At 47.9% G+C, this 23,399-nt stretch overlaps 9 protein-coding genes across 9 annotated transcripts; 5 read left to right on the top strand and 4 right to left on the bottom strand.

The window, feature by feature from the left end:
* Positions 1–1,627: 1,627 nt before the first annotated feature.
* Positions 1,628–4,282, top strand: F5147DRAFT_569813 (glycoside hydrolase family 5 protein; the record flags this gene model as incomplete). The annotated part of the gene is made up of 7 exons (XM_041430968.1): positions 1,628–2,316; positions 2,371–2,412; positions 2,513–2,639; positions 2,696–2,814; positions 2,867–3,154; positions 3,217–3,685; positions 3,737–4,282. 7 exons carry the CDS (start codon positions 1,628–1,630, stop codon positions 4,280–4,282), a joined length of 2,280 nt encoding a protein of 759 aa, XP_041296804.1.
* Positions 4,283–4,692: 410 nt separating this feature from the next.
* On the bottom strand, positions 4,693–4,869 carry F5147DRAFT_560588 (uncharacterized protein; the record flags this gene model as incomplete). The annotated part of the gene is made up of 1 exon (XM_041430582.1): positions 4,693–4,869. A coding segment is annotated over one exon (177 nt), but the record flags the coding sequence as incomplete, so codon positions are not given.
* A 298-nt stretch (positions 4,870–5,167) lies between these two features.
* Positions 5,168–7,315, bottom strand: F5147DRAFT_676218 (uncharacterized protein). Its single transcript, XM_041436000.1, has 5 exons — positions 7,158–7,315; positions 6,718–7,007; positions 6,145–6,666; positions 5,542–6,095; positions 5,168–5,485 (listed from the first exon to the last, which is right to left on the bottom strand). The coding sequence occupies exons 2-5, from the start codon at positions 6,940–6,942 to the stop codon at positions 5,482–5,484; spliced, it is 1,305 nt and encodes a 434-aa protein (XP_041296802.1). The 5' UTR covers positions 6,943–7,007; positions 7,158–7,315; the 3' UTR covers positions 5,168–5,481.
* A 691-nt stretch (positions 7,316–8,006) lies between these two features.
* On the bottom strand, positions 8,007–10,379 carry F5147DRAFT_569288 (glycoside hydrolase family 13 protein; the record flags this gene model as incomplete). The annotated part of the gene is made up of 15 exons (XM_041430946.1): positions 8,007–8,256; positions 8,310–8,368; positions 8,446–8,574; positions 8,627–8,701; positions 8,752–8,806; positions 8,855–8,887; positions 8,935–9,017; positions 9,063–9,213; positions 9,266–9,355; positions 9,451–9,641; positions 9,699–9,783; positions 9,830–9,989; positions 10,041–10,087; positions 10,135–10,227; positions 10,279–10,379. 15 exons carry the CDS (start codon positions 10,377–10,379, stop codon positions 8,007–8,009), a joined length of 1,602 nt encoding a protein of 533 aa, XP_041296801.1.
* Positions 10,380–11,934: 1,555 nt separating this feature from the next.
* F5147DRAFT_676210 (general substrate transporter) lies at positions 11,935–13,946 on the top strand. The gene is made up of 10 exons (XM_041435999.1): positions 11,935–12,100; positions 12,160–12,455; positions 12,505–12,596; positions 12,655–12,903; positions 12,952–13,134; positions 13,185–13,303; positions 13,353–13,480; positions 13,530–13,593; positions 13,641–13,680; positions 13,733–13,946. The coding sequence occupies exons 1-10, from the start codon at positions 12,023–12,025 to the stop codon at positions 13,882–13,884; spliced, it is 1,401 nt and encodes a 466-aa protein (XP_041296800.1). The 5' UTR covers positions 11,935–12,022; the 3' UTR covers positions 13,885–13,946.
* Positions 13,947–14,353: 407 nt separating this feature from the next.
* F5147DRAFT_606494 (HOOK-domain-containing protein) lies at positions 14,354–18,000 on the top strand. Its single transcript, XM_041432345.1, has 14 exons — positions 14,354–14,520; positions 14,584–14,902; positions 14,959–15,020; positions 15,072–15,320; positions 15,379–15,519; positions 15,568–15,667; positions 15,719–16,356; positions 16,404–16,540; positions 16,596–16,833; positions 16,883–17,018; positions 17,069–17,131; positions 17,187–17,261; positions 17,321–17,479; positions 17,533–18,000. Exons 1-14 carry the CDS (start codon positions 14,390–14,392, stop codon positions 17,554–17,556), a joined length of 2,472 nt encoding a protein of 823 aa, XP_041296799.1. The 5' UTR covers positions 14,354–14,389; the 3' UTR covers positions 17,557–18,000.
* An 82-nt stretch (positions 18,001–18,082) lies between these two features.
* Positions 18,083–19,364, top strand: F5147DRAFT_569706 (RNA 3'-terminal phosphate cyclase domain-containing protein; the record flags this gene model as incomplete). Its single annotated transcript, XM_041430961.1, has 4 exons — positions 18,083–18,257; positions 18,306–19,048; positions 19,100–19,176; positions 19,232–19,364. 4 exons carry the CDS (start codon positions 18,083–18,085, stop codon positions 19,362–19,364), a joined length of 1,128 nt encoding a protein of 375 aa, XP_041296798.1.
* On the bottom strand, positions 19,097–21,025 carry F5147DRAFT_409862 (ligand-effect modulator 3 family). Its single transcript, XM_041429656.1, has 6 exons — positions 20,809–21,025; positions 20,617–20,750; positions 20,137–20,563; positions 19,763–20,080; positions 19,544–19,706; positions 19,097–19,494 (listed from the first exon to the last, which is right to left on the bottom strand). Exons 1-6 carry the CDS (start codon positions 20,912–20,914, stop codon positions 19,455–19,457), a joined length of 1,188 nt encoding a protein of 395 aa, XP_041296797.1. The 5' UTR covers positions 20,915–21,025; the 3' UTR covers positions 19,097–19,454.
* A 4-nt stretch (positions 21,026–21,029) lies between these two features.
* Positions 21,030–23,261, top strand: F5147DRAFT_676201 (putative alanine racemase-domain-containing protein). Its single transcript, XM_041435998.1, has 10 exons — positions 21,030–21,221; positions 21,280–21,565; positions 21,613–21,692; positions 21,742–21,818; positions 21,865–22,065; positions 22,115–22,395; positions 22,454–22,593; positions 22,658–22,828; positions 22,878–22,963; positions 23,018–23,261. The coding sequence occupies exons 1-10, from the start codon at positions 21,066–21,068 to the stop codon at positions 23,112–23,114; spliced, it is 1,575 nt and encodes a 524-aa protein (XP_041296796.1). The 5' UTR covers positions 21,030–21,065; the 3' UTR covers positions 23,115–23,261.
* The last annotated feature ends 138 nt before the right edge of the window (positions 23,262–23,399 follow it).

Here is a 23,399-nt window from a genome sequence, read left to right as displayed (position 1 = left end):
AAACCATTAAAAGTCTTGCAACACGTCCGAGCTCTCACGTAAGTGGGTACCGGGTCTTGCAAGTGCGCAGCTATTATAGAGTACATGAGGTGACGTCTGCCGAGCATAAGTTTAGACCGGAACCCAAAGGCTGCCTGCCCGGGCGCATGTAAGTCATAGGATCTCACAGGTGACACCGGTGACATTCGAAAAGAGTTACCCTATCATAGATTGTCGTGATCCTAAGTATTCGCAGTGTGTTGATTCCATAAGCTGCACCAACATGCATTTTTCATCATACCCGGTTTTGGGCAACTCCGTGAAAGTGGTCAGTGTACATAAGCAAACTCACTCAGGAGGAGGGCGCATCAACGACGATTGGAATCACACCTGCTATGGCTATGTGAGTTGAGGGTGGCGACTGGCAAGGTTTGGGAGCTTGAAGGGCTGTCGGGCTGAGCGCTGATCTGTTGTTGATAACAGATTACATAAAGACATGACATTGGCGGACTGCCAAGGCTGAACATCGCGCACCTTTTTATTATGTACAATGCAATCATAGACGGAATGAACATCGATATCAATCAGTTGCATTGATATACATGAAAGGAAAGCTAGAAGTAGCAGGAGTTTGCGGGTGAGAGACGATATCGCCTGAATTTGAAGAGTAAATTTGTGCCTTGCTGGATATATAGGAGGTGGCGTTTTGTCCCTTGACGTCTGACCCCGCAGATGCCGGGGTTGACACTTGCGCGCGCAGGTGGAGACGTTCACGAGTGGATACAAGTCAGTGTGTTATAGCCAGGGCCAGTTGATTCAGGGTAGGTTTGCCCTGCCATAGAAGGAAAATAGGTTTCAATGGGTTCACCAAGGGAAGTTGCAAATTCGATGGCTTCGAATATAGTTATGGGGAATCGCAATATAAAACGAATTGGTGGCAAGGTCACACACTTTGATACCTCCTTCGTCGTCCCAGACTCTTTCTTCTTGAGTTGGTCTGGTTCGAAATTCTCGAATCTCAGATAGGCTAGCTTGTAATAGCGGGCGTCTTGACTGTAACTGGATGGTATTTTTGAACGAACTTGCCATAATACTGTTCATCGAATTCTGAACCAGCCCGGCCCTCACGACAGGTACTAATTTAAACACGACAGTTCGACAGTTTCGTAAGACTCGGAGGCAGTGTCAAAATTCGGACTGAGAACGTTCTCGGTTCGGCCGAGTATTTGTTCTTCTTCTAAACCCACCATTACATCCCAGCTCTCTCGTTTAGCTATCCCTGCTGTGTAACTGGCGTTCACTAGACTTGTGTCTTAGTCACTGCCACTATCCCTAGTCGGTAAGTCTATTTTCTACTGGACGATCAGATTCGTATCCCATGAGGCCGTTGAGCGCAGCCATTTACATAAAGTTCTTCTTCATTTCTGTTATGCCGAACTAACCTTCTCTTCCATCCATGGCCAGCCAGGACCCGCAGCCTGAAATCATCGTTTCCCCTCCTCCAGATACCATGTATCCCAATAATAACGCACACTCTCAAGATATTCCTTACGATCCTTTACCCTTGACTCAAGATCCACCTAGGGATTCTATTTACAGCGATCTTTCCTCTCCCCATGCCTCCGGTTTCGACACTCCTCCTATTGAAATGTCTTATTTTGCTGACACCCCACCCCCGGGTGCAGCCCAACCACGCTTTCTTGGCGCAGCTTTGTACGACGATCCTTCCAATGGATATCGAGATTCCTTCGCGTCACAAAATACCCAAAATACCTTCAGAACAGCTCCTTCTGTCGTTACTTCCTCTGTCTACGCCTTGAATAATGATACTCCTCAGGCAGAACAGTCTGCTGCCTACCATGATGATCCCAATGACCCTGAGTACAACTCTGGCTCTGGTCAGGGTGGGAATTCCAACTCTCCTCGTTACCTTGCTGAGAAGCGGTCAGCATACGCAATCCCACGCGTAAAATCAAAGCGTGGACTTATCATAGCTGGCTCAATTCTCGCAGCTGTCATAGTACTCGTTGCTATCGTTGTCCCTATATATCTCGTCGTGCTAAAGCCAAAATCATCGTCGAATAATAGCTCTGGCTCTCCCAGCAGTCCCACCTCCACCTCAACTTCTTCATCCGGTCAACCTGCCTCCGATGTTGTCACTGGTGGCAATGGCAGCACCATCACAATGGAGGATGGTACTACCTTCACGTACTTGAACCCTTTTGGTGGTACCTGGTATTGGGATCCTCAAAATCCATTCAACAATAATGCTCAGGCTCAGTCGTGGACCCTTCCCCTCAACCAGACCTTCAGGTTCGGCATTGATAAGATTTTTGGGTATGCTTTTCTCTGCCATTCCCTGTACCTACAATGACACATTGTTGTTTATAGCGTCAATTTGGGTGGTTGGCTTACTACAGAACCCGTGAGTTAGTCTCAGTTTGACTAATACACTGTACTGATGTTTCGTACTAGTTTATGCAAGTCTATCTTCGCTTCCGAGAACCATGAACCTTACTTATATTTATCTTAGCGCACCCGCTCTTTACCAGAAATACCCTACAGCTATTGATGAGTGGACGCTGAGCGAAGCTATGGCCGCTGATACATCACCAGGCGGCGGTTTGTCGCAACTAGAAACGCATTATCAAACGTTCATTGTAAGTTTTTCTTCATGTTGCAAGTGAAGGAACTGAAGATGTTAATCGGTTACCAGACCGAACAAGATTTTGCCGAAATTGCTGGAGCAGGACTGAATTTCGTTCGCATTCCTCTTCCATACTGGGCGATCGAGGTACGATCAGGCGAACCGTTCCTCCCCAAGACCTCGTGGACGTATGTCCGCATCATCCTTCCAATCCCGTTACCCTGCTGAAGCAAGTTTTAGATATTTCTTAAAGGCCATTCAGTGGGCTCGTAAGTATGGTATTCGCATTAACCTCGACTTCCATGCCCTTCCTGGAAGCCAGAATGGGTGGAATCACTCCGGCAAGTTCGGGTCAATAAACGTTCTTTACGGCCCGATGGGTATCGCAAATGCCCAGCGGTCACTAGATTATATTCGGATCCTCGCAGAGTTCATCTCTCAGCCTGAGTACCAGAATGTTGTTACCATTTTCGGCATTACAAATGAGCCCCAAGGAACCCCGATCGGCCAGGATGCTCTCTCTCGATAGTAAGTGTATTAGTGATTGTGGACCACCACACTCGGTAACGGTAACATAATTTGCACTGCAGCTATATGCAGGCATACAATAACGTCCGCGAGGCTTCGGGCATTGGGGCAGGCAATGGTCCCTTCATTTCCTACCACGATGGATTCCTCGGTCTTCCTCAATGGGCTGGCTGGCTCCCGAATGCTGACCGCGCTGCTCTCGATAATCATCCTTATATGTGCTTTGAGACCCAGTCTTCTGCCCCTATGTCATCTTACGCTCAGACTCCATGCTCTGCCTGGGGTGCCACGATGAATACCTCCATGAACGCATTCGGGTTCACAGCTGCCGGAGAATTCAGTAATGCTGTTACTGACTGCGGTCTTTATCTGAACGGTGTGGGACTTGGAACACGTTACGAGGGTACATATACTCCAGGAACCTGGCCTGTCATGGGGAGCTGCACGCCATGGACGGACTGGCAGAGTTGGAACTCGACCATGAAATCAAGCATCGAGCAATTCGCCTTGGCCAGCATGGATGCTTTGCAGGTAAGCGATTCTCTTTAGAAGTCGTGGTTCCATATGAACTAATGTCTATAGAACTGGTTCTTCTGGACATGGAAAATCGGAAACTCTTCTACTTCTGGTGTCGTTGAGTCACCGCAATGGTCGTACCAGCTTGGTCTGCAGAATGGGTGGATGCCCGCAGACCCTCGCGTTGCATCAGGAACTTGCGCAAATCAAGGTATATGGAGTCCTCCTCTCCAAGCATGGCAAACAGGGGGTGCAGGTGCAGGTCAGATTGCTGCGGCCGTTACTTCATCGTACAGCTGGCCGCCTGCTCAGATCAGTAATGCCGGTGCTGTCTCCTTGTTGCCTTCCTATACCCCCACGGGAACTGTGGCAACCCTTCCCCCTCCTACATTCACGTACTCTTCTGCTCATGCTGTTAAAACCGCCAGTGCTGGGAATGGCTGGGAGAATCCCTCCGACACTGCAAGTGGAATGGTTGGCATTGCATCGTGCAGCTATCTCAATCCATGGGTTGGGACCGCCGCACCACCTTCACCCCTTTGTAGCAGTGGAGCTGCCGCTCGAGCGGTTCCTGCTCCGCTCATCACCCCCGTCCCTCGTCATCAATCATAACGCCGCTCGTTAACTTTGGGACAACACAACCTTTCTCCTTGTGAATTTGACTGGACCACTAATACTAATATTGGAATTTCCTGGGCTACTTGATCTGGAGGACGGTAGGACGATAGATTCATCAGTTGACTTGTTGAACCTTGTGTTATACTCAAATTGAACTTCAACAACTTATATAGTATCTTCCCTTCTTTTGACAGTATTACTATCTTTCAATCCTACCTACACGTGTGACGGACCCATTACATATTCTGCGGGCATACATAGGACATACACCGACATCCATTTATATAACATCCTAGTATATATAGCTATCAGTTTCTTTCATCTATCGTCGTGTCTCATGTTGCTCGTACTTCTGATACGCTTAATTATGCTTGTTCAACGACGCCTGTAATGCTAGGCCCAAGCTAGTGCTCTCCGCTAGTTGTTGCGTACCGATCTTCCAAATCCTCTTGGCCACCAAAGCCACCTTCAAAATCACGCTCCTTGGTGGATGATGCGGCATCGTTTGTGGTATTGTCATTAGATGTAGTGGAGCGCTTTCCCTGCTCCTCATGGAGAGCAGCGAGCTGAGCTTGCTCCTGTGTATAGAAAGCCGGTAAGTAATGCTTGCCATGGTTGATGCAGTAACCCCTTGGGAAGCCTCGCCTTCTCGTGAATGTATTTTGCTTCTTCACCTTGTTCCCTCGATCTCCATGTAGGGTCCTATATTCATGAATGTCAAATGCCTGATTCACATACTTCATGGTGGACTTGCTTGTGCAGTAGTTCCGGAAGACATGTTCTGGTCAAGAGGTGGAGTCGGATCCGGAGCGACGTGGTGTAATATAAACCCCGCGGCACAGCCTCAATCACTGAAATTCACGTTTGCACTGCAGCCTGAACATGTGAAAGCCGATAATTGCAGATCCGGGGTAATGTAATCTTGTACCGTGTACCAGAGCTGGAAGTAGACAGATAACACGACTTCCTATGGTCCAATTGCAATGAAAAAGCGGATAACTCGAGAACGAGAGCGAGAGAACGTGACGTATGCGATGGATAGAAATGGATGTGTGCGATGTATCATAAACTAGGCTGATAATGTGCTCCAGAGCGCATAGATGAAAGGTGATACCATGGGATGACGATGAGAATAAAAAAACACAAGCAACAGTGATAGAGGGAAATTCTTATGCAGTCCTGAGTAAGTGATGCTACCTGTGCGAGTTATCAGCATGAATTCCAAAGCGGAAGAGCACATTGTAGAGGCATACCTTTTGGATGAGACAGGAATACTGTCTTGAGGACCAGCCTCCAAAAAGCGAGATATGCGAGTAAAGAAGCCCTTCTTGTCCGATTGTTTCTTACGAGACGCTCGCTTGGTTTCAGCACGAGCTATCTTTGCGCACGACCATGGGTGAAGGGGCATCTCCGCTGCGAGCGGTCCCTGGAACAGATTGGTAAGAGAGCCTCGGATGCTGGACGTTGCGAGGTCTTCGTCCGAATTCGTGAAAAGTTGCACGACTGGCAACCAATGGAAGGATCGCTCCTTGGCAGTGTTGGGGTAGCCGGCAGTGCTTGGTATAGTACGAGCCATTCGAGGGCTCGGAGAAGGTGAGTCCAGGTGTCCAGCTGCTCGCGAACTTGCGCGCTGTCCTGATGAGCTACTTGGTATCTCAGGGGATGACTCCCAACCAGATGTAGGAGTACTGGGGGTATAGTCAAGTTTGTCCCCATTGGGCGTCCGACATTCAGACGGAGGTTTGGCATATGCCAAACCCAGCTCTGGCAGCTGTGCAAGGGAGACGACATCCAACGCAGGTAAGACCTTCACAATGTCATAAGCCTCGATATTAACCCAAGAACGTGAAACATACTTTTGGCATTACGCGTATCCGCTCTTGTTTGTAGCCTGTCATGCTGAGATTGGCCAAAGAGTCCCGCGGACCCCAATCTGACACTGCCGTGACAGAAGTAGCAGGTGACGAAAACGATGGGCTGTCCACCGTTGCAGACGCGACAGTTGTAGTCTCATAGTGCTCCAAGGAATTCATCTGGGATTTGACTGGAGTAGACGTTTCACTAGATGTGCATGAAGCTGGTAGTCCTTCCACGGTGGCCGGAATGCTAGCCCAAACTGCAGCAGTTCTCATTCGCAAACTGGTCACGCGATCTGCTATGCGACTACCAGGAGGATTGGGATTTATATCCTCCTGATCTGAGGATCTGTCCATAGCGGAAGATATAAGCCCAAATTCTGTACCGCCCTCCCAATGTTTTGTTTCCAAGGGCATCGTGGGATGTAAGACGCCATCTTCAGAAACAGCTAGGACATGTCTTGATATATCTGGAACGGCAGAAGTTGTACAATGTAGCGCTGTGGGAGGTATTTGGACCGACTAAAAACAAGTAAGTCGATTGTAGCGCATAACGCTGAGAAGAGAACTAACAGGGCCTTTCTTGAAGACGCTAGCCAGAGACATCTTTTTGATGTGCGTGAGAGTGGAGAAAATGCGAAATTTGTGAGCCTTCGAAGATGAAGGAGAAGATGTTGCGGTCGGCGAGTTGGGCTCGATCACAGGCTTTGTATCCGCAGGTAATTCGACTCTGGAAGCAGAGCCCTCGCTCTTGCGCCGAAAAGTGAGTTTGTGCTTGAGGGTGCTATTGATGAACATCTTGTCGACAAGCTTGATGCTGATGCTAAGGAGAGGTCCAAGGAGTGATGTGGAAAACAAACAACCTGAAATTTCAATTTAAACCGTCAGATCTGTGGTCCTCAAACGTGGTCGATGTGGAAGGCGAGACTCTAAGATATCTAGCCCGCTTGAAGCTCAGATATCTTTGATCACCGTACTGAAATGTAACTGGACACAGCAGCACTAGTACTCACAGATAGCAGCATACTCCTTCAGGAGTAAGATATGTATACAAATGGGCACAGCCTCCACTCAGACTTAGCTAGCTTGATGAGTTCGATCGAGGGAATTGATGACAGCTTCGTGGACTCCGAGTCCTGATAGTTTGCTCCTAGCCGACGTAAAGTTCAACCTTGATTGCCGCAAATGGACAGATCGTGTGTCTTGTTTGGCGATAGCTTCGGTTTCAAACAAATACGGCATTCCGGCATTTCGACCGCTATTGTCAAGGTCGGTCACCACATCTCAGAACAGCCCAGAGCTTGTGCTCGACGGCCTGGGTAATTCAAACGATTCCTGTTATCGAAAAAGGTGCTAGTACATAGGTGGTAATACGAGTGGACTCCTGAATCGGCAGGCACTGCGTTTCATGAAATCTCTGCATCACACCAGATGGGCTCAGGGTGCATATCCATACTGGCTTACCCGAGTAGCATATACCGTCACTAAAGTATTCTACCTTCTGGTGTAACGGTTGAGCCCGTGCGGTCTGACCTACTTACAGCAGGCCAATAGCGAGATCGAATTGTCCAGCTTGTGTGCTGTACCCCATACCACTTGGCCACATTAATTCATACTTACCGTTTGGAAACATGAATAGAACATCAACAGCGCACTTCACCCCGGGATACCTGCACGTTTCGATTTTAATCATGGTCCACTCGCTTCAATGAATATGATATGTTGCAAACCACATACCAGTCAACTCAACTTACCTGACATCGTCGATGCCTGCTGAGTCACACCCGACAGCTTCCAAGAGTAGTCGAGGATGCGAGGAACTTCAGTCGATATGAAAATTTATCCATTAGCGTCCCTAAACATCACCAAAAAGAAGACAAAAAGCCCAACAACAAAGAAGACAACACAGCTAAAAGAGATATGACAGGACGATGGATGCGCAGGGCCGAGGATACGTATGTGGCCGAACCTGTCGCGGTGTCCGAGTTCCCGCACAAACCAGAATCCTGCAGAAGAGTAGTGGGATAGAGAACAAGAGGCACGCCTCCTAAACTATATTGTGCGTTGATGGTGCCATTGCTGCCTACTGGCCACTGTTCACAAGTCAATACACTATAACAGGATGTGAGTTCTGATGTCCAAGTTAAATTTGAGAAGCAGCTGACTTGGTTAGTGACGCGCTTGCAAGGTACGGGGTATACACGGGAATACTGATGTTTTGAGGCTAATAATAGGGTATGGTAAGATCAGAAAAAATCGAAGATGCGGGGATAAAAGTTCGCAAGGTTCACATGGACTTACGGGAGATCCGATATTGGTCATGATGGAGACACAATCCCCTTTCAAGGTTGCAATGCCGTATGGTGATGTCGTGAGCACCTGCGTCGGCGTGGTTGCCCATTGGGTGTTATTCACCAAGAAATTGCGGAACTGTGAGACGCAATGGTTAACATTAGGCCCTCAAATTCAAACTATGGCATACCTGATTCAATGTGGTTATGAGTTGGTATGTTGTAGTGTTGGCATATTTCGAAGGCCACATTGCTTCGCGATTATACTGCGGCAATGTTAAGGCGCATCGAAATGAAACAGCAAGGTCAAACTCACAGGATCGCTATTCCCGCTGAAGCCCTGTTCTTGACCATAATACACAATGGGTATGCTTCTCACATGTCAGCGATTTGTTAGCAAACACGGTGATGCAATTTACCCATCAGTCATAAAGTTGAACACCATGGCGTTGCTATTTTGAGTTAGGATCTGCAGGATACAATATAGGAAAGAGCTTACTATAAACTTTGTGGATCGACAGAGATATTCGCCCAGCGAGGAATGTCCTGATTTTCAATAAAGTTCCCGAGAAGTGTGGGGTCCTACAACCATTGGAGTGCATTCACAGAAAGATGTGGACCACATACCTTGAACTTCGCTGCCTCCTGCCCAATCATATCTGCAACAGCACTCATATTCTGTGGCCCAGGAAGGGTGAACGCATCAAGGAGTGCGGTGTACATGGGATAGTTCAGAATTGAGTCAAGGGCATTGGATCCTTGGTAGAGAGCAGCGTCGCTGCAATACAAATTTGTGTTAAACAGCGCAGGATAGACCGGTGAGACCTTACTCGATATCTGAACCAAAGACTTCTCCTATGCAAAATACACCGGCTTTGCCACAAAATACGGGCCAGAAGTCGATATTGACATGTCTACACCTCAGTTAGTGTGAGTGGGGGGGATGGAGGGAAACCTTACTTCGCAGCTGGTAAAGTCTTCATTATATTATGATCATAAAACTGTTTGAACACACTTACCATCAATCCGGAGTCCATCAATATTGTATTCCTTAACCAAGGACTGAATCCAGTCACCGAACCCGGCAACAACAGTTGGGTCTTCCGTGTTGAGGTCAGGAAGAGGAACGACGGTGTCGCCTAACCAGCATTGTTCCTCGCTAGTGGTGTTGCTCCAATCTATGGCACAATATGGATGGTATTGCGACTACATATGAATGACTCAGCAATTGAATGTATGAAGCACACGGAAGAGTAATTTTACCTGTTCTTTGAACATATATGTAGATAAATCGGGGGTTATCGAAGTCGCCATGACATCGTTAACAACGACATCAATCATCAAGTACCTTGAAAGATTCAACAATGTGATTTTTGGTCTGTGAATGCACTCACATTCCGCGACGATGCAGTTCCTCTGAAAGACCCTTGAGATCGTCAGACGTGCCAAACCGAGAGTTGAGTTGAGAAGCATCCGCAAGCCAGTATCCGTGGTAGGGGTCTCCATATGGCGTAGTCGGACCCTCATAGTTTTGGGAAACAGGACTTATCCAGACTGAAATATCAAGTCAGACATCTTAATGACTACGAGTGAAGTTGCACGTACCTGCGGTGAAACCTGCGTCTTGAATGTAGTCTAGATTCTGGCGAAGACTGTGGGAAGTCAGGATAAAGTAAAAATGAGCGCTCGCGGTGCTTACGAATTCCAGGTCCCACCACACCACGTACGGGTCCCCGATGGGCATTGGTTAGGGTCAGCACCTTCGGGCAATGCATATCTGTCGATGATGACTCTACAGAAATTAATCGATCAGATACTTGGTGAAATGGCTAGATACACGCACTGATAAATCGATCGACCTCGCCATTGATCGGAAGTGGCGGCATAAACATAAGGAAATGCAAATGCGAGAATAGCAGCTGCGAGAAATGCAGTGTGTGACATGATACGAAACAAAACGAGCGTGAGTTATAAGGAGCGTAGAAGCCAGCGAGGCTCGAGGCAGAAAGAGTGAAGGTCGGGCTGAACGTGTAGGACACAGCTATGTTGGCAAGGCGGAAGAGGAAAGTGGCATACAAACGTTCTGATCAAATTTTAGTAGTGCGGCTTGCCCGAATTGGGAACCGTGAAGGTACCGAATCACCATCATGTGGAGGTAAATGACCGACAAGAATGATCAGAATGGATCATGTGGCCCTCCGGAGGTAATCCAAAGCTTGAGCTTGACTACGTACATAATAATGCATACCTTCTCCACGCAATGCAGCAGCTCAGTCCATCAGAACGAGCGGGGGTAGCAGCATCAATATTATGATGGCATTAAAGTCGTAACGTCACTAGGCTAAAATTTAGTTCATGTCAGTGAAACAACATCTGTCACAGACGTTACATACTTACCGCACTTCGAGCCTGAGTGCACGATGCTTTGCAACATTACTAGAGATGTAGCGATGCCTAGAAGTGCTAGTGACCTCGATGGACTCGCCTAGTCCACGCCGAAAAGGTCACTGAAAGTTTGAAACCATCAGTTGGTTAGTTTCAGCCTCAAACCTTAAGCGATGATACCTCATTGGGGTGGCTTCCTAATTTGGTTTATGTAAGTAAAATTTCACCAACTCACGGTGCGCCGTGCGGCGTTATTCTCACCAAGTCGCAGGCACGTTCCGAGTTCAGGAGTAGATAGAAGTAAACGAAACATGTAGAATTCATATCATAGGACATAGATACATTTTGTGAACAATGCGGTGGCAAAGGTGCAACAGGATACTAGAATGGATGCGGCACTCACGAGTCACGCTAGGAGGGTGGGTAGAAACTCGAGGTGTCATGATCCGTTGCGCAGGCGGAAAGACTGGGTGACATTGGATAGTAAGACATTGTTGGAGAAGGCGCGATACCAGAAGAGATCATGGGAATAGATGGCGCTGGGTGCACAATGATACTTGAGTGCATCGGGTGCATTAAGTGTGTGACTGGGCTTGCTGGATGTTCGTAACAGGAACGGGCGGCGCGGCTTCTCGACAAGCTCATTACCGTAGCATATATATGAAAGAAATGGCTTTAAGCCTAGTGTCAAACAGCGGGTGGGTGCTAGGTAGTAGTGTACACCTAGCCTTAGGCATGAACTTTACAGTCACGGGTAGTTCGCACCTCGCATCACGTGTATTGTGCCGATTAGGGATTGTATGTAAGCCAAGGCAGAAATTCAGAAACTATACATAGCTACATAGTGTACACTCATTCGTATGAACATCGCATCTCAGTTGCCGCATTCCAACAGTTACTGTTTGCAGCCTGGATGTGGACGGCTTCTGTCAGTAAATTTTAAGTAGAGTAGTATCAATACCTGCTGGTGTACCTTTTATTTTCAATGTCCGACGTGCCGTTGTTGGCCATCAGCTTTACTGCCGCTCTCTGCCGGAATTGCCGCTACTAGTACACGCCGGACGGGGAGGCATAACGATAAACGTGACTTTAACGTTTTAGTACATTATGTCAGTGATACGTGAGAAACCTCGAGACAGCTGCCCGGGCCACGCAGCGGTTGTCCGCATTGGCAGTTGTACTACTGTCTTCATAAGTTTCAGATGACATCTGAGGGCGCTCATACATTTACCAAGTACGGCTGGCTCGTATGTCTATGGGTCCTCACTGTTTCGTTCCAGGTATTTACCCAATATTGTTCCCTATTCAAGTCTATGCCCTGCTCACGTCTTTGTACAAGTATGGTTATCACACGTCCGCTCTGAATCAGCTACAAGCTGTCCTGACGTGCAAAATCGCTGATGCAACTACCCCAATGTACTATGGTCTACCCACGTGTATCCCCATGTCCGATGCAACATTCTCTGTAGTGACATCCATGTATACCATGGGAGGCTTCTTTGGCAGTTTGAGTGCTAACATTGTTATGGACCGTTATGGGCGGAAAGGTGCTTCTCGTCTCAGCGCTGTGCTCACAGCTGTTGGTTCAGCCGTATTTGGACTGTCTTCTTCCGTAGGTCCACTGATCCTTGGCAGGTATGTGCTTCATACTAGCAATATTCGCTACAATCTCCCACACCCACAGATTTCTTGTTGGTCTCGCAGCTGGCCTAGGCATTTGTCTTTGTCCAATATACCTGTCTGAGATAGCACCAGTCAAAATCAAGGGAAACTTGGGTTCGTGCTGTTTCTTAGTTCATGAATGAGCAGTAATATTGATCGACTGTCTCGTTAGGCGTTCTAACACAGTTGGCTATAGTCATCGGTATAATGGTCACCCAAGGAATGGGCTTCGGTCTTGCTACTCCCCGACAATGGCGTTTTGTACTGCTCATCTCATCGGGGATATCCATTTTCCAGTATTTCAGCAGCCCGTTTGTCGTAGAGTCCCCTTCGTATCTTAACCGAAAGGGACTGGTAGATCAAGAAAAGTTAGCGATTCACAGATTGTGGGGCGAAATCCATGATGCTTCGCGTATAGATCGTGAGCAGATACTAACTTACCGAGTCAATTTTTTAATCGTATCTTTAGCTGAAGAACAAGACAGCGAGGAACCTCTGTTACCAGACAGTGATAGCGCCACAGAAAGCCCCTCAGCTGTCCGCCAACCTGCAATGACTATTCCTCAAGTGTTTGCCTCTACTGAACTTCGCCGGCCTCTATTGACAATTATTGCCGCTATGACATCCCAACAAATATCAGGAATTAACGCAGGTAAGCAGAACACTCACTTGCACAATATAACATCTCTCAATGTACCAAAGTCTTGTACTACAGTAACGATATACTCTCTAAATCCCTTCCCGAACTAGCATCATATGTTTCGCTGGTAATCACAATTGTCAACTTTTTCATGACTTTTCCGCCGATCTTCCTTATTGAGGCGAGTTTAGTCATGCTCAAGTATCTGCAGCAACTTAACAGGTACCTAGCGAGTGGGCAGGAAACAACTAATCCAATTATCAGTTGCTGCCGCTCTTCTATCTCATCTGGCTGTTGGCTATGGGCTGAATAGCGGTCTCGTGACTTTGTCCAGTATCGCAATCACCACTTTTGTCATGTACGTGGCTTATATCTAATTCTTCTCCGCAACTTATGTTATCTTGAAGGTCGTTTGCCTTCGGATTAGGTCCTATTCCGTTTGTCATCATCCCCGAGGTGGCACCACCCCATGTCAGTTATTCCACGAAGTGCATAGCTCCTTCACTGACCCCATGCAGGCTGTGTCCGCCATTTCATCAGTGGGTTTGTCGCTGAACTGTAAGTATTCATTTGTGCCCTCGAAAGTCCGTCTCCTACTTCAATTTTCAAGGGTCGAGCAATTTCGTCGTTGGTCTTATCTTTCTTCCGCTGCGCAATTTCCTTGCAAATGGCGATCCTATGAAGGAAGGAAGAATATTTTATCTCTTTGCAGTGGCGCTATTCTGCTCGACACTTTGGTTTTCGAAATTATACAGGGGTTAAGAGGCTACAGCGGCTCGTATGTAGCGTACATCTATGGCAATAATTCACTATTCATTGACTCATGACGTTGAGGTGCACAGACATTCATATCGTGTAAGTACCGTCGCACAGTTTACAACGGCGTCGTGCTGTTGCATGGTTTCTCGTCCTGGTGGAGCTTGCATGGCTATTTGTGTCTAACAGAATGTAAGAATGCAAGGCAAGATCTGAGTGACAACTACTACATAGTAACGTGAGAACGTACACTTTCGCGTCACTAGTTAGAGGGAATAGTCTACTGCAGTACTGCACCACTAAGAAGCCCAAAGGCATAACGGGTGTGGGCGAAGACAACAACCCCTGAGGCCACAATTTCTATTGGCTGAGCCTGGGCTGACTCGGAGCGCTTGTCAATTTAAAGTCCGAGCGGTATGTGGTGCCCAAGTAGTTATAATCAGCCAATGAAAATCGTTCATAATTAATTCCTAAGGAGAGCATTAACCACCGGCTCGCAATCCTGACAGCCATGTCCGAGCAGGAGAGAAGAGAGATCAACGCTTTCATCTCTTTTTTCGCAACATTCAACCTAGCCCGGCCAGTCACCACCGTCGCCGACCTCAGCGATGGGGCCGCACTCTTCGATGTTCTCGCTCTAGTGTATGTCTCACGTCATCCATCCATCTGTAATTAATTGCAAGAAGAAACTAAACTCGCCGTCAGAGATGCAGAGTACTTCAGGCAGTCTAGCAGGTCCTCCACACAGCTCTCCGATAATTGGGTTCTCCGGTTCAGCGCACTAAAGCGTCTCTATCGCCTCCTTACGCAGTACTTTGCTGAAGTCTTGCAGAAACCTACCAGCGGTCTCGAAGTTCCGAACTTGCAGGCGATTGCAAAGGACCGCGATGTCGGGGAGACGCTCATCATGTGTCGGATCACGATCGCGATCGCGGTGCAGTGCGAGCAGAACAAGGAGATCATTGCCCGAATCCAGCAGTTGAGTGAGGGGGACCAGCATTTTTTGATGAAGGCTATTGAGCAGGTATGCTGATTGCACGCGTGGAGTATTCACCATTATTGATGCGTGCGTGTATGTAGGTGATGAGCAAAATCAGTGATTCGCAAGGGGATATCAGTTTTGGAGAAGCCAGCATGACAGAGTCAGTCGTTAGTTGTGAAGAATGGGCTTTAGTCACTGATGGGATCTCCAGAGACGACCATTACTACCTCATACAGTCTGAAAGGAGCCAGATCCTTTCAGAGAAGGAGACTGTAGAGAAGGTCTACCAGGCTCTTCTTGAAGACCACAGGACGCTACAAACAAATTACGACGATATGGTATCTGAAAAGGACGATGCGTTGACACGGTTACGTGAAGCACAAAGGGGCATTGAGAGCAGACGCAATGATAATGCGTATGGCATGATGCGTGCCGAGGTCGAGCGCCTTCGCACTGAACTGTGAGTACATGTTCGAACCATTCAGTTAGATCTCGTCTTATGACTGCGGAGGTGCTAGCCAAAAGAGCGAAGACAATCTTGCCATGGCGGAGGCCGAGCTTGACAAGCACACATCGTTGGTGACTGACCTTACACGACGAATCGACGAGTTGCAGGTCAAAGCTGACGAGGCTGCGCGCCTCAAAGACCAAGTAGATGAGTATGTGTTATCTCAATCACTGATTGACCTTGGTACTCAAACACATAGGTATCGCCATGCAGCCGATAGACTACAAAAGACAGAGAATGTCATGGAGAAGTACAAGAAGAAACTCCAGGAGGGCGCTGACCTTCGCCAACACGTCAAGGTTTGTTCTTTGTTGTAACCATGTCGACCACTTCAATGACTTGCCATTCAGTCGCTGGAGGCACAAAATGCCGATCTCGTCGACAAGAATGCAGCGCTTGAGGAGGACTACCGCAAGGTTGCCGCATTCAAGCCACTCATAGAATCTTATAAAAACCAGATAGCCGAACTTGAAGGAAGGGTTTCAACACGCTCACAAGATATCGAGACAGTGAAGTTCGAGTTGGAACAAGCCCGTACGAAGTTGAAGATTACTACCGAGGAGCGTAAGAAGGATACCGAGATGTTGGAGCTCTACCAGGAACGTATGCGCGAGATGGAACTCACTTCGCATCGGGCACCCACTACGTCGAAGACGCAGGCGACAGAGCCTTTGGGGAATAATGATGAACTCACTGAAGAAGAGCTCATGGGCAACTCGTTTGGTCTCGATGGAGAGCTAGACGATGCCATTACAGGGACGACGATGACGGATTTGAAGCTGCAGGTGAAGAAGTTGCAAAGGGAGTTGAAATCAGCGAAGAAGAACGAAGCCGATACCAGCCACATACTTGTCCTGCAGAACCTGCTAGAAGACGCCAATAAGATGAAGGCACGGTACGAAGCGGATTATATGACCGCACATCGAGAAAAGCTGGTACTGCAACGCGACCTCGAGGAAATACGGAGTGGTAAAGCACTAGGAGATGGGTAGGTGAATCTCTCCTATACAAGTAGCCGATTCAAATCGTTCACAGGCCGGAAGCTGCAATTGCGCTACGACAACGTCTTAACGAGACAGTCGATCAGTTAGATTCTTTGCGGAAAGAGCACGCCGAGCTTGAAGTCGCTTTTGAGACTCAGAAGAGGGAGCTAACGATTGCTAAATCGAATCGTAAGTCCTCGGATCTCGAAAGTGCTACTCTTTTTTGACTGGCGGTATTTCGCAGTGAATCTTGTAAACAAGGACCAGGTCGACATCCTTGCATCATTGCGAGAATCCCTCAAGGAAGACAAGGCGGGCATGGAAGCTGATATGAATCGTTTAAAGAACCAGATCAGGGAGCTGAACGAAAAGAATAAGATGCTATTGGAGCAGGTCAATGGGCTCCTGCTAGAAAAAGCGAGCCTGCAGAGCGACGGTATTGGTCAGAGAGATAAGATGATCCAGCGTGAGCGAGTCTTTGGGTAGGTCGTTGCAGTTGTTAATGGTGGTCTGCACGCTGACTGCTACCAGTGACTTGCGAGCATCGGTCTCTGGCAAAGATGTGCCAGAAGACGTCAAGGCAAGGTTATTAGCTTTGCATGAAGACAATGTGGTTATCAAGGAGCAATTGAAAACTGCTCAAGATAAACTCGCCAAAGCACGGCAGGTACGTGATGCGGCCAAAGATGATTGTCGTTCGCTCAGTCCTGCTCTTAGTTTATCAAGTCTCAGGACAAGCTTTTCAAGGAGGAGCAAGCCAAGCTCGGTGGCCGTTCGACGGTGAGTTTAGGTCTACCTGACTCATCAATGTTCTGATGTTTAAACCATCGTGCAGTCCTCTTTCGAAGAGGCTGAAGGAAGCTTCCAGACTCAAATCAAAGATTTGAAGGAGGAAGTTCAACGCGAAAGGGTACGCGAACTTTGTATCATAAGCTGTCTGGTCGGGAGCTCACGAATCAACACCTGCAGGCGATGCGGGTCGATCTCGAGAAGCAACGCCGCAAAGAGCAAGTGCTGATGTCCAGCTACATATTCAACCAAGGCATGGCGAAGTTTCGAAACGCATCGAATCCGTCGTCGAAAGGCAAGCCTGCTCCCACTGCATGGCTCCCGCGACAACGAAATGCGGTGGGTGTATGTTTTTGTGTACTCTTATGTTGAAGCCTCATGTGGTTATCTAGCTTGGATCCGGACTTGAAAGGTGATACCCTCTTCATCACGACCACTCATACATATGTTCAGTTTTTCTGTACCTAATTCGGAGGACCCAGGCTGGATTACCCACACCGTTTAGTCTCTAATTCTTGTAACTTATCACGGACAGTTATAGACACAAAAATAACATTTAATTTCACAAAAAAACCAAGCCTCATACTGTTTGCCAAGCACCATGCAAAGTAAAGAGACTAAGCAGTAGCGACTCCACAAAGAGAAAGAGTTTGGGAAAAAAGAACCCCCGACGACGCAGGCCGATAGTGCAGTGGCAAGGTCATCATGTCTCTCGAGTTGCAAGCAGAGCTCGAAGGAACAAGGGCGGCAAAAATTTGATAACCAAAGAATGAGGGCGGTGCCCTCATAATAGTGGTTAAACTATTAAGAACAGATACTACACTTGATCTAAGCCAAAAGGCCAGAGTGGTAAGGATTCAGGTCGTTCGCAGCTCCCTTTTATATCTTCTCAACTAGTGCACGGACCAATTACAACCAACTCCCCCGATTTGGAACACAATCATGACTTCCACCATCGCGCATAATCTGGTGCATATTGATGGAAGCTTTGGTGAAGGTGGTGGACAGATCCTTCGCAACGCCGTCGCTCTCTCTGCACTATTGTCAAAACCGATATCCATCCCAAACGTTCGCCATAATCGAAAACCTCCGGGCCTCCGAAAACAGCATGAAGCAGGTATGTACTATCAGCTTCGTATCTCAGTGTGGCTAACACGGACTCTAGGGATCATTCTTGCAGCCGCCATCTGTTCAGCCGAAACAGAGGGCGTGCACTTGTCATCGACCAGCGTCACCTTCAAACCCGGGAAAATAGAACTACCTAAAATATTAACTGCTGATCCCGGAACAGCGGGCTCGACAACCTTGCTTCTCCAAGTCTCCTTGCCGTGTTTACTATTTTCTTCTTCGCCCACTCCGCCTTCCCAACTAACTCTCCGCGGAGGGACAAATGCAATCCAAGCTCCTCAGATAGATTATACCCAGCATGTTTTCTTGCCCTTCATGAAACGGCATTTCGGCCTGGACATCGCGCTCAACATCATACGACGAGGTTACTTCCCAAAGGGAGGCGGAGCCGTGTTTTGTAGTGTCCCCTCCCTCACAAAAGCACTTCCTCCAGTAACCCTCACAGAGAGGGGCCCTGTTCAGCTCATCAGAGGTGAAGCACGGGTCGGAGGGCTTCCTTTCATTATTGCCGAACGCATGAGAAACGCTGCGTGTGCTATACTACTCGCTGCAGGTGTTTCTTCTGCTATTATCCGGATTGACGCGGTCAGAGAAACCCAGGAAGAGGCGTTCGGCAGTGGAGGGGGAATCTTAGTATTCGCTGAGACTGGCAATGGGTGCGTGATAGGCGGATCTTCAGTTTCGACAAAGAGCAGGGATCCAGAGGAAATTGGAAAAGAAGCTGCAGAGGAGCTCCTTCGTAATCTTCGTCATGATGGATGCGTCGATGAGCATCTACAGGTCAGAGATTTTCCTCGATTAGAGTCCAATCCGCTAAATCTTGAACCTCAGGACCAGATTATTATCTTCATAGCTCTAGCAAAGGGCCACTCAACAATCAAGACGGGACCTCTCACAGATCACACAATGTGAGGTGGCATTTTCGACATTCATCTACCTTGACTCGAATCTTTCCACCCACAGAACTGCAATAAAGATAGCGGAACAAATGACCGGCGCTACGTTTCATCTCCAGCAGAATCCATCAGGTTTCGTCATTATAAGCTGCGACGGCATCGGCTATACCCCTTCGCCGCATAAAATAGATAAAATATGATGTGCAGCGGGTTAAGTTCATGGAATGATATTACAGGGTCAAATCGGCCACCCTCCGGTACATACGAGTGTTCGTAAAATCCAACATGCTCTATCGGTTCCAAGACAGCAATGACATATCTCCCAAACGTCTGCAGCGCATTTAGTCATAGTCCCATGATACATGAAAAAGAACCATACCTCGGTTTGAGAAGGTGTCGGATAGTGCCCGCTAATGCAAGGAACACAAAGACACACGATGCTGCAACGTAAGCCCAACCCAAGAATGGGTTCTTCCCACCTATCCAAGACACTGTAGAAATGACGAGGGATTTTGTTCCCTTGTAGCCCTGAACCGGATAATCTGAAAGCAAGTACAACAGTCAGGAACAGAAGCAGGCACAGGGACGACGGTCATACTCATATAGACAAGGACTTGATATTGGCCCGCAGGCAGGGTGGCAGTGTCGTTGCGCCCATAAAGTTTAGTGAACGTCGGCAAACCCGCCGTCCGCATCCAGTTCTGGAAGTGCTCGTCCTCTTGCAGGTTTGGTATGGAACTGGCGTTGGGGTAGCTTGGGTAGCGCAGCACCCAGTTCGGAGGAGGTACGACCTCATCCAGGTTATTGGTGTAACCCGACGTGGCGCTGTATTTCTTAGCCTCGCCGGGCCAGGCGATGCCAGATTGTGAGAAATTATAATAGAGGTTGTCTGACGATGCAAACCCAGAGAAGGTGTCTGTACAACATTAGGTCATCAGATTCCCAGACACTGTATTGTACTCTGAGACGCACCATTAAAAACGGAGTTAGCGATCAATCCGCAGGGGTAGATAGCTTTTCCGTCCGCATTGAGGCTGAGAGGGTTGCAATTACTACCGCTGAGAGTACTCGGAGAGACATAGCTGCCCTGCAATTGAGAGGTGTCTAAACTCTGGACATATCGACGGTTGTTCTGGTAGAAGTTAGTGAGCTTGTAATACTGAAACACTGGGGCAGCCAGGTCAGATACGACGGTAAAATCGATGTAGCATGAATGCTTCTGGTCCTCCGGTGCTAAGTCATTATAGTAGTAAGCGAATGAGGGAGGTGTGATTGTTTTGCCTGAGTCTGATGATCGTAGGTTATATGTGTAGGGCATGCTCGTGAAGGTGAGGTTGGTTAGTGACGTCGAACTTGACTGATTCCAGCAAGTCGTATAGTCGAACGTCATTTCCGACACCTTTTCGAGCACAGTTGTAGATATTGAACAGCACAAGCTGACCTAGAACTCACAAGACTGCTACCCCACACCAACAAGCCACCTATCGGTGCAAAGATGATCCCGATAATGAATAGCGTTGGGAGAACAGTTTTCGGCGTCAAGATAGGCTGCCACGCCTTGAGACGCTGCTGTTTGAACGCAGTATCTAGCGTAATAACCAGATGTCAGAGTCTTCTCAAGATTTCTGGAGCAGGTGTACTAACTTGCTGGTTTCCTCCAGCTTCCTTTCTCCTTCTTACGCCCTCCGTCCTGATCTTGTCCATTGTCGGAGGAGTCACCACGCTTCTTTGAGCGGTTGAAGAGAGGCATGGTTGTCGTGGTAGTACAAGTCGCTTTGGCGCAGCCACGGATGATGCAGCCGAATGCTTAGGTAACACCGAACGGCTATGCGTGGAGGCGCGTCGCTGAAACAGTACTAAGTTCTAACCGCCCGCCGCAAACCAGTGTTGCGTTATTCATCATGGTATCCGCTTTTCTCATAGATGCTATCAACAATCCTACAAAAGCAGTCCAAGAACTTTTTGAGGAGCACACCGGAGATGTCAATCAATTCCCCGCTGTCGTCGCTCGCCATTTTTCGGATGTCTTTCTAAATTCCGATGATACCCTTCGCGAGGTTGGGATCTATGGAATCTTTGCAGTGACACCACCGTTATTGATCCTGATGCTACTAGGTCCTTCCGTTGGATGTGAACCATCCCCCTGAATCATTCACACATAGATCTTTGGTGCGATTTCATGGCATGGTACAGGACACTTCGCCTTCACCGGAGATGTATCTCGCAAGCTTGAACGAAAATAAATGTGGTGGTTGGGGAATCTCACAGAACATACCTGCTAGTGAATGGCCTTCGAGTTTTGATTACTGTGACCTTAGAGAGGCTACTACTTTATGGGCCGTGACGGTGCCAGGGCAGACTGATTGGAGAACAGAAGAGTTGACTGACAGATCGCATTGCGGTATGTTCGGCGTGCTGAATTGAGGTGCTTAAGTCTGACCTTCTCAGGTAGCTCTTCTAGTCAAAGTCCACCACAACCTCATAAATTTCCCGTGCCAAATGCGCCCCATATCGGCGTCCAAATCAAGGTAGATACGCATAATTCACCAAAAATTCGGCTCATTCGTGATTCGTTAGATTTATGACAACGAGGCCGCTCAGTCACTCAAAGCTACTGACGTCGTTACGTTTATCGGAATTTTGACGTCTGAGTTGTGAGTGTACAAACCATCTTTGCGACTGATGCTCAATTCGGTGCAGTCTTGATCCAGAAGCTGATTCTTCTCCGATGGTCCCATCACTTCATGTTCTGTGCCATAAACCGCAATCTACAGGTGATGCGTCGCACACAGAAGAGTTAGCGACTGTTCGAGAAGATCTCATCAAATGGATTGCCGAAGAGGCCCTTGGGGGCGATGAAGATGCAGCACATTGGCTTGTTCTCGAACTTTCCGCAAAAGTGTCAGTTTTGCCTTATCTCTCAAACGAGTTCGCCTCATACCAGATACAGCTACACTCGGACCACACCCCTCCTACCTCCGTCCCTCACTTTATCACGCTTTCCTTCACCCACACCGTCATCACCCGCACTACCTACCCTTCACCATGTACTTTCTGACTTGCTACCGCAGTATCTTACGGTGCCCCTCTCCCTGGATCTTCTTAACAAGGAAAATTTCAGTCCTGAAAGCAAGGATGAAGATTTGCACTCGGGCTATTTGCAGGTCCCTCAAGGGACCGCCTTACTGCTAACAGAGAATGGTGTGCGAGAGGGCAAGCTTGTAGAAAAAGGTATCAAGTCCAACGGTACCTTCTGGCTCTGGCATCTTATGTTAATATGGCTTTGCAGGCATCATGAACATTAGGGCTGTCCAGGAAGTCATGGATGCTCAAACGCTCGAGTACTCATTCCCATTCAGTAAATTTTCATTTTCAACAGACATAGTAACGATTGTGTTATGTGATGGTCGGAAAAGTGCCTTCTTCCAGGTAATACAGATATCGACCTTCATTATAACTCCAAGACACTTACTCGCACCTTCTTCCATGACAGACGGGATTCACTGTACCTTTGGAAACAAAACCCTCGCTCAAGGACAATCTGTATAAACCGAGAGACCAGATAAAGATACCCGATACCGTGAAGCTGGCGGCATACCGTTCTTTCCTGGCAGCCGCAAAACGTTGTTTTGGGACTGTTCAAGTTGCAGAGGAGACGTCGCGGGTGTGTGCGATATCGGATACCGTGTCTTACATGGCTGACTTTCAAGCAGCACATTCAAGAAGACTTTGTGCGTCAACGCCAAGAAGACTCATCTATAACAGCAGACGATCTTATTCACTTGATGAAGGTGGCAAGGTGCGGAGTCTCTCACTGATATCTATTTGATTGTCATGTCCATGTTTGAGACAGATTACTAGCGGCGTCTATGCTTGAGCGGGAAGTCACCGTTGACATATGGGAAAGGTCGAAGAGGCTTGATGCTAGTCGAAGGAAGAGATCGCCATGATTCAACTTCCTTTCTTCGATTCTATTTGGTCACTGAATTAGCCTTGCACATCATTCGTAAGACCCCAGCAATACTAGCGGTTCCCGCAAACATCCGGACATAAGTGGCTGCGGAGCATCCTATCCGACTTGTTCGGTACAAGTGGGAATTATTGACAATGCCTGCGCACAAGGGCAACCTATTCGGAAGAAAAGAATTTCTCGTTCTAGTGCATCTTGCGGATCCATGCCAAGTCATGCTATCACACTTCAACTTGACACCTTACCACGAGAATGACAGGGAGAA

This window comes from Suillus discolor (genome assembly GCF_016758755.1).
Source record: "Suillus discolor strain FC423 chromosome Unknown F5147scaffold_8, whole genome shotgun sequence".
Lineage (NCBI taxonomy): Eukaryota > Fungi > Basidiomycota > Agaricomycetes > Boletales > Suillaceae > Suillus > Suillus discolor.
The sequence above is the reverse complement of the archived record's forward strand: the minus strand, read 5'-3'. Positions and strand labels throughout refer to the sequence as shown.